This window comes from Larus michahellis, chromosome 4, assembly GCF_964199755.1.
Source record: "Larus michahellis chromosome 4, bLarMic1.1, whole genome shotgun sequence".
Taxonomy (NCBI): Eukaryota; Metazoa; Chordata; class Aves; order Charadriiformes; family Laridae; genus Larus; species Larus michahellis.
The window spans coordinates 87,043,596-87,057,069 of record NC_133899.1 but is presented as its reverse complement, the minus strand read 5'-3'; the positions used below and the strand labels follow the sequence as shown (position 1 = coordinate 87,057,069).

At 36.9% G+C, this 13,474-nt stretch overlaps 1 protein-coding gene across 5 annotated transcripts in view; it reads left to right on the top strand.

Annotated features, from left to right (window-relative positions):
* METTL15 (methyltransferase 15, mitochondrial 12S rRNA N4-cytidine) overlaps positions 1 to 12,887 on the top strand; it is a 107,162-nt gene extending 94,275 nt beyond the window's left edge. For all 5 annotated transcript variants that reach the window (XM_074586252.1, XM_074586253.1, XM_074586251.1 and 2 more), the window contains exon 6: positions 7,014 to 12,887. In XM_074586252.1, the coding sequence (XP_074442353.1) occupies positions 7,014 to 7,459 (446 nt within the window). In that variant the 3' untranslated portion in view covers positions 7,460 to 12,887. The remainder of the gene's footprint in view (positions 1 to 7,013) is intronic.
* Positions 12,888 to 13,474: the final 587 nt, after the last annotated feature.

Sequence of the window (13,474 nt, the reverse complement as noted above, 5' to 3'; positions counted from 1 at the left end):
AAATCTATGACCTATTAGTTAAATGTCAAGTCCTTCAAAAAATAAATATTAATTAGAATAATAAAATCTTGCATTTTAGATTTTGCAGATTCTATACGAGCATGATTATCCCTCCAGAACAGGATCAATTTTTTTGCCTACTGTAGGAGCCAGAAAACAAGCAATGAGGCTGGGTATTTATGTCTCTTTATCTGCTCTTGCCAGTAGCTGAGAATTAACATATAGTCTGTATTTCTTTCACGTGTTGTAGATTACTATGGCTTCAGATTTTCTAGAACTCCAAAGTTTTGTGTTAAGGTCTAGCTGATAATTAGAATCCCAGTGAATCCAGATTTGGACTAGCCTGAAATTAGAAAATTTCATTTCTATTTGCAGAATGCTAGAATTCTGGTCTTTCCTACCACTCCCCAAAAGGTTAGAACTGTGTATCGCTGCTGTTAATTGATTGGGGAATAAGAGTGAAGGGTGTAACTAAAAAACAAACAAACAAAAACCCCAGCTGCACAGCAGTTACAGAACAATCAGACATTTCTAAAGTTTTTATTAGCAAGAGTTACCATTTTAAGGTATAGCTGGGAAAAAGAATATCTAGATTTGTATGTCATGATTGCTTACAACAGCTTGGAGCTAACGCAGGTATTGAAGTGATTTCTTGCTCTCCTTTGTTCCAATTCAAGAAAATAATTCCTTCTGTCTCTTGGCATAGAGCCTGAAAGTTCTCTCTATATACTGTGCCAATGAATAAGGTCCTACAAAAAAACCTAAAAAAAGGTTGGCTTTTTTTTTGTTTTTCTAAATGCTGTCTAAAAAGCTTCTGAGCCATGTAAATAAGGAGACCTCTGTGAGCTATGGAGTCTGCAGTTTACGTGGGAAAAAGGAGGAGTTTTCTATTCAGTCATGTGAGCATCATCTCTTCTTGCAGCACAACCAAACTCCACTCGCTGTTTATAATTTTCGCACAGCGATCTGCAATGCTGAACGCTCGGTAGATACTAAAGATCAGTAGTTCTCAACTGAAGGTCTGTGAATAGATCTGTGGAAGTCACTTAAGAATCACTTCCTGATGGCTTTTGCTGTATCCCATTGAGTCGTTTGGAAAAAACAGGTTTAACTTGATGTGCAGGAAAACTGGTTAAAAATAGTGACATTTTTAGAATGGAATTTTAGTATGCTTTTTCTGTACAACTGATGATCTATTTTTTTTCTTTTCAGTGGCTAATAGTCCTTGATATCTGTTAGGTTTTGTTCAAAATTCAATTTTTCTCAGTGTTGTTTAGATACGTAATCTATTCACAGATCATTTTGAGATCATGTAATCATTCAGATTTAACTTGAAAGGAATTGATGATAAGATATGAAAGAAGTTTGAAGTTTAAAAAGAACTTTAATGGGTAAAGCCAGCCTCACTCAGATTGGTTCACATTTATAGACTTTAATTATCAGTTTGGAATTTGTAATATTGCCTGAATTTCAGATGGGTGAGAATTAACACTGTACTGAGGGAGCCTAGACAAAAGGACATTAGTTGCGTCACAGAAACTTATTAAATGCAACGCTAATTCAACAGACGGATTCCTGCAAACAGGTGCACGATCTGAATTAATTTTTAAACTCTCCCACTCTCATACACTCTGGGGACTTTAATAGTTCATATTGACAGGCACAACACGTTGCTAATTTCATTCACAAGCTTTAAAGTTTCGATACATTTCAACATGTGAATCTATTAGATTTTTAAAAGTGTAAGTAGCATCAGGGCATCCCAAACTAAAAATGATAATTTCTCTCCCTGGGATTTCAAACCAGTCATCTAGCCAGAAGTGTGGTATTTTTATGAATGAAATTCATTTTACAAGCTTCCCATACAGATTTTTTTTATATTTTTGTACATTGTACAGCCTGTTACCAGGAAGGATTTTCTTTTAGTGCCATGGTAATCGGAGGGGGCTGGGTGAGAGATTTTATGCCTTAGCAGAAGGCTCAAATAGGTTTTTATTTAACTATACCAGAGGACTAAGGGTGGGGTAGGAAAATTTTTCACCCCTGGAACACAGATCAAAGTCTACTGCCTTTACTAAAACGATGAAGGCCAGTGTGACACAAATTACTACCACAGATTACATTTATTAGTTAATCCCAGTCTCTGAAGACAGACCAGTTGAGTCCTTAAACTTTGAAATGGTTTGATTTTGGGGGATTTTGGTTGCATAAAGCTGCAAAATGACTGCATTTCTTTACCAGTTTCCTGAATATTAGTATTCTGTACCATTATATATATGACCTGCAGTTCTCTTTATGGATGTTCAACTGAGGCATGTAAGGCTGTATTATACTTACAGAATGTATCTGGGTTTTAATTTATTTTCTTCACTGTGTGATAAATTTATTCACAGAAATAAATTAATGTCACGGTTAATTGCCGATTACCGTAGGAAGTCACTGCACTCAACAACCGTGGCAGGACAAATGGAAGAACCTTCCAAAGACCTGTTAGTGTCCTGGTCATGCTGGTAGCCTGAGTATCTCATTTCTTTTGTTTATCTATTCAGCATTGCAATTGCAAAATACCGGTGTTCACGGTCAGATTACTAAAAATCTGACCAGATATCAGCATGTCATGTCTATCAGACCCCAGGCGTAAGAGATCAGGAAAGGAAGGCAAGAGACAAGCATGGCCTAGTCGAGACCCGCTGGTCAAAATAAAGGGTAAGAAGGAAATGCACAGGCAGTGGGAGCCGGGACAGATATGCTGGGAAGAGTACAGGGACGCTGCCGGTTGTGTAGGGATGGGGTCAGGAAGGCCAAGGTGTGGCTGGAGCTGAGCTTGACAAGAGACGCAAAGAATAATAAGGTCTTCTAGAGGTATGTCAGCCAGAAAAGGAAGGTCAAAGAAAGTGTACCCCCCCAATGAACGTGGCTGGCAAACTGTTAACAGCGGATGAGGAGAAGTCTGAGGTAGCCTACAACTTTTTTGCCTCAGTCTTCACTGTCAACCTGTCTTCCTATACCTCTCAAGTGGATGGACTGCAAGACGGGGACTGGAGGAGCAAAGTCCCTCCCACTGTAAGAGAGTGACCTCCCCATACAAATGGGGAGACCTTATTGTGGCTTTTCACACAGAATCACAGAATGGCAGGGGTTGGAAGGGACCCTCTGGAGATCATCTAGTCCAACCCCCTGCCAGGGCAGGGTCACCCAGAGCAGGTGGCACAGGAACGTGTCCAGGTGGGGTTTGAATGTCTCCAGAGACGGAGACTCCACCACCTCCCTGGGCAGCCTGTGCCAGGGCTCTGCCACCCTCAAAGGAAAGAAGCTCCTCCTCATGTTGAGCTGGAACTTCCTATGCTCAAGTTTGTGCCTGTTGCTGGGCATCACCGAAAAGAACCTGGCCCCATCCTCCTGACACCCACCCTTTAACTATTCATAAGTGTTGATAAGATCCCCCCTCAGTCATCTTTTTTCCAGACTGAAGAGACTTAGAGGGGGCTTATAAGAAAGATGGGGACAGATTTTTTAGTAAGGCCTGTAGTGATAGGCCAAGGGGTAATGGTTTTAAAGTAACAGAGGGTAGTTTTAGACTAGATATAAAGAAGGAATTTGTTACCATGATGATGTTGAAACACTGGAACGGGTTGCTCTGTTGTCGAGGCCAGGCTTGATGAGGCTCTGAGCAACCTGATCTAGTTGAAGATGTCCCTGCTTACTGCAGGGGGGTTGGACTAGGTGACCTTTAAAGGTCCCTTCCAACCCAAACTATACTATTCTATTCGATTTAAATTTTTACAAAACCAGTTTTGAAGTAGATCTTTATATCGTCCTTATTTGTTCAGGTAAGTAAAAGATATTTTGGTGACCCAGAAGATAAATCTTCCAGTATTTTACTAAAATTCCAGTGCGATTGAGTGTGGAAATTTAAACAAAGGATCTCATTCTAGGATTCTGTTTTTATGGTTAGGTCCCAGTCAAGAAGCACATTCAGTTTTGTGCCTAAATTACATGCTGTACTCTTGTGGGTTGGCTTCATTTTTATCTGTGATGCTTTTGGAAGCTGGAATACTCTTAGAATATCAGAAATGGATCATCCCCAGAAAACCAGCAGTATTTTTAGAAAATACTTAGGCTGCTAAAATACTTAAGGCTGCAATACTTAGGCTGCTAAAATATGATAGTTAAAAAATCTGGATCTGCTTTGAGAGGTGAACACCAGCTCTGGGTGGTAAGAGCCCAAAACTGAAAGTAGCAAACTGGTCCTGTTGAAGTCAGAGCTGTAAGTTTTTCAGCAAGTGGCAGGAGAAAGGAGGTGCTGCAGGAAGCCAATAGTAGAACAATTGAATTGTAGAAGAGGTAGAGGTAGAATTGATAAAATGCACCCTGTTTTCCAACCCACTAACTTGTTAGTAGCTCATATTTTGTAAGGGAACAGTGGGTTCTCATTCCAGTTACAACTGCTTTCAGTAAAGTGAACATGGCAGCGGCGGGCTTGGGTTTGGAAGGGGGAAGGGAAGAGTGAGGTACGTTTTCAGTGGTTTTTAAATGGAGACTTAGAAAAAGAGATAGATTTGTTGTGTGAGATCTTTCACAAAAACAGTATTTTTTTAATTCGAAAGGCTAATGGTTAAATTCCAAATTCCATTGAAGAAAAATTCTATTATACTAGAAAGCTAAGACAGGTCTTATGGAGAATACAAAGCTATGTATATTTAGCCACTTAGTGCATGCTATGGAAACATGCATGTCCTGTGATATTTTTGGGTACATTATATGCTGCTTTTAAACCCCGCTCTTTCAGTTAATAACTATGCAAGAGTTCTGAGCATACAACTAGGCTTTGTAGCTGTTAGTCAACCATTTAAAGAAAATTGTTTATTTTGCTCAGCACAGCATTCCTTTAAGTTATGCATTAAGAGACAGTTTTCTTCACACATAAATGGCAGTCAATGGCTGTTTTAAGGATTCCATTTTCAAAGAATCGATTTTTAGATAAGTAAAGAAATGTATAAACAGATACTGTGCCAGGTAGTACACGTTTGGTGTCCATTGGTTTCTTGGGACATCTTACCTTCTGAGCCGTTTGAGTTCTTCTTTTAGTTCAGCTCTTTCATCAAAACAGGCTTTGTGACTCCTACAATGAAGTTGTATATTCTTTTTATGATTTATAGAAAGTGTAGAACGTGGTGTTCTCAGAAACAGAAATTATGTTAGCTGGCTAGTGTAACTTTTTCTACAGTTTCTAAGTGATGAAGGAGCCTAGCTCACACAGGTTAAACCTATTTACTCTGTTTTGTGAAACAGACTTTAAAGCCACAAATTCCTGGGCAGTAGTTTGTGTCAGGAGAAGTTGATCCTGTTGCCACTTTCTGTCTTGAAGGATTCAGACTATAGGAACAGGAAACAGCCGTGGCTACCGTGAGTTTCTTCAGTTAATTCAGGCACTGTTAGCATTGGAGTCAGAGGAGGTAGGGAACGTAGTTGTGAAAATTGAGTATGCAGAAACACGTGAGGCACATCGCATACACGATAATAACTTTTTAAATAATGGTTGAATTTTTAAATGCCATTACTGGCCTCTCGCTTTGCTGAACACTGGTGATTACTTGTCTGTTTGTGATGCTGAACACTTACGTTTTCTGACATAAGTAAAATCTTACCTGTAAAACTCTTAAGAATTCCACTAATAAATTATTTTGTGCCAACATACTAGATTATGCTATTTCTGTTAAATTTTCTTTAATCACATGCATAAACGTGAATTACACAATGTGAATCAACTTGTTTCAGAGGTACCACGTTCCCTTCTTTTACTCCACTATGTAGAATATCAATTACTTGATTATGAACTGCATTTACTTCAAACCCATAGCTTTATTATGTTGCAGTTTAGCACTGGCATGGAATCAAGGCATTTTAATACATACATGCCAGCTGTATCGCCTTATCTCTAATGGGCCCTCTTGTTTGGAAAAATAATTCTTTCCAGTTATGGGCTAGCATTATTCATTCCGTTTTTCTTCGCCAGACTCCTGTGCTCACTTACATAATAGATTATAAATTTACTCAGGTTTCACAGATCTTGTAAGACTCTTGCACTTTAGTCCCTTTGATCCATCAAATCTGGCTTCTCTAGCTTTTTGCTCTATACTCAGATAATGAAGATTCAAGCCTAAAATACATTAAATAATGATATATTAAAGTTTCTATCAAAATTTCAGTCTCTACAGAGACTTGTATAACTCATACGAATTTTGGAAAAAGGAAGAGGGAGTTTTGTGCATCTAGTCAAAATTACTTAATCTGGTGAATTTTTTTGTGCAACAAACTCATACCTTGAGATGTTCTGCTGTTTAGGCACCTGAAAAAGCAACAGTGTCAGCTACAATGTCTAAATTTCTCCAGGTAATTTTGTGAATGCTTGAAGAAGCACAGGTGTAGTGGTCAACAATTTTTATCCCCGAAGAAGGATGCCTCTTTTAAGCTTTGTGTAATTCATTGAAAGATACTTATCACCAGGTAGACATTGTCTTCATCTTATCTCTGGCTGTGGAGAAACACATAACTATCTAGAAGCAGTTGGAATTGTGTGTCCATCATATATTAATTTTTTTTTTTCCTTAAAAGCATGAAACAAATCACCACAAATAGAGAAACTGACATTGACTACACTGAGCTGTAAGGTATAGGCCTTATCTGGCACATCTTCATTTTTTCCCGATTTTGGTTTCAGCCATCATTACATATTTTAATTTTGTGAAGCATTTGAGGAAGGAATTTCTGTGAAAGACTCTAGGAAAAAAACCCAACACCCAGCCACAAGCGAGATCAGTTTCATAGGGTTCACTTTCAGAAATGTGAATTCAAAGCAGAAAATAAAGATATATTATAAAGAAGGAAGCTCACCATTCAGGGTTCAGTTGTAAGTATGCTTTCCTTTAAAGTCATCATGCATGAGTGGATTAATGTCAGGATAGCAATGTAGAAATAATAAGATATTAACATATACCTTTTAAATTCGACAGGTGCTTTTCCAGCATCAGCGCTTTATGCACGAAGAGACTTGCTTCAGAGACCTACGCATGTTGCTACCAAAACTTTCCAAGGCCTGCGAATATTTGTGAATGATGAGCTCCATGAACTCTTTATAGGGCTGAAGACAGCTGAGAAGTTTCTGAAACCCGGGGGTCGCCTTGTAGCCCTCTCCTTTCATTCTCTAGAAGATCGTATTATCAAACGTTTTCTTCATGGAATAGACATGACAGAAAAGCACAATCTTGGCTCAAGGCAGAAGATAAGACAGGCTCTGAAAAACTGCTCCACAGAGGAAGATACACAAGAATTTCCCCATGGAAAATCCAACTCTAAGTGGATTTTTATACAGAAAAAAGTTCTCACACCCCAGGCCAAGGATATTCAAACAAACCCAAGAGGAAGGTCGGCCAAGCTAAGAGCTGCTATTAAACGCTAAAAGAAAATATATGACTATATAATTGTACAATTTCCTTAAATTTTGTTTTCCAGAAGGCTAAATGGACAGATAGTACCAAACTGAAAAAATAAAATGAAGGCTGTTAGAAAACATTTCTTTCTTACTTTTGTGCTTCTTTTTAATTATGATGTAGTGTAGATCAAAAGGTAAAATAAATGTAGATATGTGGTTGCCACTAATTATACAGAAAAGTCATCTTATTAGAAAGAACATAAAACCCAAAGTTTATAAAAATTGCAGGTGTGATGTGTTTACATATTTCCTTTAGATTAAATTCAAAACCCTGCCATTAACAGTCTAAATTCAGTAGCTGATTGAGACAGACACATTTTTGTGGGGGTGGATTTCACACACCTGAGTCAGATGGCTGGTTTAGTCTGGAGTAAGTTTAAACTAACCTAAGAATTCATGATATAGAAGTCTCTGTATCTCAACTGCTTTGTTGTCTGAATGCCTGTGGGATAAGAGCTAGTTCTTAAATAAATTCATATCAGTATCTAATATTCTGTCCAGGAATTTGTAAATGGGCTCTTACCTTTTTTTAAAAAAAACTATATAGTTACATCTGAGCGATCTTCTGGTTATTTAATTTTTATGGATTCTAAATAATAAATGCATCACAGGGAAAAAAGATACTTAAAAGACCACTGTTTGCACTTGGACACTACAAGCAAGCAGTCAGAAGATTTTTGCTTGATCATTTGGATTTCTTCTTCTGGCCTTAACCTCTGTGCATAGATCAAGTACAGCTTTTATGTGTTGATGGAATTATAATTAACCTACCAAAAAAGGGGTATTGTGGGTGTTATGAAGTCTTCTCCTTTGCTGGTGATCATTTATATAGAGGTGCTACTTAAGTAAGTATTGAATTATTTTTATAAAAAGCCCACTGTAACACCAGTTTCCTATTTGGATGCTATACTAGGTAGTAAAACATGTAACATAATTTATTTTTTAGTGAGTTAACACGAATTGGACTTAGCTTTAGGTTTGTATTTTATCTTACTGTTTTGTGGTCTTTGTGTGTTAAAAATTATCAGAATGTAGTGTAAGTTTTTCAACTTCTTTTGACCTCTGACTCATCTCTTCAGGCAGAAAAGTCTCTATTTAGATAATCAAATCAGTAGCATGATTTCTTTTGTGATGGATCTAAAACTTGGCTGGTAGAATAAAAAAATTGCAATTTCTGACTCTGAGCTAAGTGATTACTCCACTAGCTTCTGAAAGAGAACTGACTGCACCATTCCAGACTTGACTTTCATCAAGCATCCTCTTTATGTTGATGTAAATGATTATTTCACGGGAGTTTTTTGGGTCATATTGACACAAACAAGTAGAAATTTAGGTTTACTGCCTATAATATACAGTCTATTGAAATATCTGAATATTGTTTAATTTCTTGGCAAAGCTAAGTCATGTGATGTATTCTTATGTACGCACATGATAACATCCATTGCTAATCTAAAATAATAGTCAAGTGATGATCGACACTTCATACTTTTCTGCAATTTCAATATTTTTCCACTAGTTTCATTATACATGCTATTAAATATTAAATACAACATTCCACTTCAAATAATATTACTTACTGTTGACATCTTAGAGACAACAGACTGTGCTCGAAATAGACGGTTTTTCATCCAAACATTAAATATAAATCGCTGATGTTATTTTTAGCTAAGATTCCATACTGAAATGTACTCCAATTGTAGGCTGGCAAAATTGTGCCCCCAGCATAGGCTTAGAAGAGTTGTAGTGCCATGCCGTGCGTTGTTCAGGAACACACTTCAGGAAAAGAACGTCCAGTTTAAGTATCAGTATTCCAGAAATTATATGAAAGCATTAAAATTCCTTATGCTTAAAACAATGGTTAAATTCCACACTTCTCATATCTGATTTCAAAGGCACAGTTTCTTGTGATAGTTGAATGACTGTGTGTCAGTTTTCCTAAATACGCTCCCTCGGTTAGGAAAAGTAAGAGATTTTGCCTTTAGGTTGGAGCTGCACAGCCATGGCAGTGCATCAGTCATTGAGCTCTTCTCTTTACGGGAACCGTTTCTCTCCTCTCAGGGTCTTCTCACTTTCAGCTTTAGACTTGCGGTATGGAGAGTCTTGGAATTTTAACCACTGCTTGACTGAAAAAATAATTTTCTGGTTTCCACAGAAAAACCTCTGGTTATATTTAGTCAAAGTATTCTTGTTTCTTTAAGCATTTACTAGGTGAAGTTATGTTATGTGAAGGGTGTTAGCTCTTTATATTCTTACCAGGACACACGTCTACCTGTTAGGAAAACTAAACATATTTTTACCATAATCAAAAATGGTATTTATGAAGGAGACAGTATCTGGTGGAATATTAGTCTTGCTGAAAACCAAGTCATGCTGTCAAAATACAAATTGTGTATCATTTCTAAAAACTTGCCGTTTAACCTCAGCAATGTATATTTTAGTACGGCCAAATGCAAGATTAAATATCAAGAAAGAAAAAGATGGTAGACCACGTTTACAAGGAGTATGGCAATACCACGGTGCTGTACACGATGGGAAGAGTGGATACATCCAACTTGCGGAATGTTTGTAGAGAAGGTCAAGTGGTAGTTTTGGAGAGATGATGGTGTTGCCAAACAATACATGCGTGCAGAGCATATTGCTAGAGTGTATATCCTGTCATGTTAGTACTTCAGAAGGGTGTGGAAAAAATTTGAAAGGGATAACAAACAGCTGTGAGACTCTTCGTATGCATTATAAACATACTTTATATTGAAGTTATTTGAAAGTGTGATTTAATTGGTTAATCCAAGTGAATGTAAAGAGTTGGTATGCTGTCGAAAGTACCTACCTGCTGAAGAGATTTGCGTAGAATAATTTTTTGAAAATGAGACACTTATCCTGTGAGTAGGGTTTTAATAGTAAAAATAGAGTGGTTTTTTTTTAAACTATTACAGTTGAGTAATTTCTCAGTAGTCTTTTATAGTCTCATCTGCTGAGATTGCCACTTGACTTGGAAAAATCCCAGTCTGAAACATCATTTTTTGTAGAGATCTGTTGAGGTATTTGATAGATGGAAGTAGGAAGGAGAGGATTCCTAATGTAGGATGAACGGGGAAAACGCTGACTTTGGTAAACACTATTAGCAAGCGGCTCTTCTCGTAACAGCTATTGTATCAGACTTTTTGCACGCCTCTTTCTAGAGTAGCGTTTCTATGATTATTAATGATTCATATAATTGCTGTAATATTACTCGTTGTATTGGAGGAGACACGGTGTTAATTGGAGAGTGTATGTGCCTAAATAGTGTCACAGCACAAGGAGGGAGGAAACACGAGGGACTGTGCCCTGAGGAAGGTGACATGCAGGGGTGGGATGACTGCAATAAGCACTCTCAGATGCAGATTGTTGGTGATTTTATTTGATTAATTTAAATTTTAAAATAACTTAGATATCAGTCTTGACTCATTGTTTGGAGTATTACTGTACAAGAGTACTGCTGAAAAATGAGATGGATTTGAATAAACAGAGAAGTAATGAACTCGTCAGCCAATTTGTTGCTGCCCGTCTTACTTAACATCTTTACCTCTAGCAAGGGTAACGAAAGGGTTCAGGCCTCAAAATCTTTCCAGGAAGAGCCCTTCAGTAGGATTAGGACCGTTTGTACCAGGATTACAAACACTGTTCAGTGGAGTATGGGAGTCGGTCTTTATATCTATACATTCATTTTTTCATATAGCTGTTGCTTAAAACTAATCTGTAACTTAGAATAATGTGCAATTATATTTATAAGTAAGTCTTTCAGAAGTATAATGAAATGTGGAGGCCTTTTTACACCTGAGGTATATGGGAATTAAAGCAGGATTTTGTGGATTAATTAAGACCGCAGTGCTACAGTGAATCTTGCAAATAATTTAAATTAATGTAGAACAACTTCTTCCCTTCCCCTTCTCCCGTCCCCTGTGGAAGAGAGATGAGAAAAATACGTTTAATTAAAAAGAAATAAGCAGTAAAGTTGAGCACCATAGAAAAAAAATGCAATTTATGATGAGGTTAAGTTGACATCCAATTTTAACAACATTTCAGGTACGTATATGCAATATTCTATTACTTTTCCGTTCATTGCCAAATTTTACCTGGTTGGGGATAAGCAGTAGCAGTGATAGCTCAATCTCCGCACGTGGATGCAGAGCATGGTTTCTCGTGCGTAATCAAAGGTAATGGTGGGAAGGTATATATGCTTCTAAATCCAGCTCTGTATGTTTTTCCCTCTGTCTCCTTTGCAGTTAGAATTGTGTTTACCTTTCTGAATCCTCTGTAAGCTTATCCCAGGGTGAGTGAGAGGGAAGGGCTTTTCTTTTTCAGAAAACCGTAATACCTGTCCATCCAACTTTATTAGAATTAATGCTGTTTAATACTTTTCTTTTTGACATATTTTACCGATGACATGCCATGTTTTTCAATATTGCTATTACACCACAGAAAAAGGCGCAAATACTTGTTCATGGAAAATCTAAGCTAAAAAAACAGAGCAAGTGATTGGTTGCCTGAATGTCTTACCATACTGACATAGCTATGTTTATATATAAAAAAAAAAAAAGACAACTTTTTCATTGTTCCTTGATCTTTGGGCAAATTGTAGTTTTCCCGATGCTTTTAAAGCCTAATTTGGTTGGTAGTAATAGTCAAAAGCAAGCTGGAGGGGTTTTTTAATTTAATTTTTTTTTTATGTTTGCAAATTTAAACTTGACACCTTGTTTCTAGCTGTCTCTTTAAAGAGTAAAACTGGAGATACAGCTCCCTCTATCTGTCCTGGGAATACCTATGCTCTGTTCTTTTTGAAGTGCACCTGCAAATTATTACAGTAACAGCATGTGTATTGTCAACATGGAGATACAAGATAAAAACGTGTGGAGAACTTCTTTTACAGGTCAGTAGTTGTTTTAAATTACGCTAACTGGAATTTTAAAATAACAAAGGATGAGTCATTTTCTTATCTGCAAATACTTCAATCAAGATACCCAATTCAAAAAAATAACAGAAAACGAAACTTGCACAGTAAAGTTCTCAGATAACTTATTATTAGAATAAAATATATACGTATAAAATTCCTAGCTATTCTTTAGTGACCATACAATTTTTACAGACGTAACAGCAGCAAATGTACTTCATGTGTTTGTTGACATTAATTAAAGAAAACATTTTCTGTGCTGGTGGAAAAACTTGCATAAACAGGAAAACATTAGGGGATACGACAGATACTGGAATGAAAATAAATGGTGGTATATAAATCACATCTTAGAATTCATACATGCGAGAATACCTTGGTGTACGCCACTGTCATCTGTTCACATGCCGCATTAGTTTGAGTCTCTGGATGTGATTCTGACAAATAAATGTAATCTGCTTTTCAGTTTTAGGTTGTCTGTGGTTTATATTTCCACTGAATGTATATTAGAGCTCAGAATAAGTTTCTGTTTAGCTTGTGATATTGTTAGCATTTTCTACTAGCTGTAATTATACTAATAACATTAACATAGCAACATAACGTTAACAAGAGTATATGACAAGTTAGTAACTATAAAAAAAAATCTTGAAGCGTCATGATATAATTTGTAGACTAAAATGTATGGAAACATAATAACTTAGTCATCAACAATTCAGGCTAAGCTTTTTTTTAATGTCAAACTGTATTTTAAGCTCACTTCTGCACACCTTTGCTGTAAATTGTATATGTTTCTCTTTTTAATCAGAAGTAATTTCAGGCTTAAGAACATCCCTCATAGACTTTGCAAAGTATTGACAGTCCTGGCTGATAAGCATCTGAAAATTGAAGATATCATAAAAACTGTTTTGTAATACAGTTCAAAACTTATATTCTCAAGAGCAATGATGCAGGCATGCCTGTTAATGCCTGCACAATCTGAGAGACTAATCTGGCAACCTTCGCTTACGGGTATAGCTTTGTTATACAGACTCTTCCTTTCTAAAATGTCCCGTTTCTCA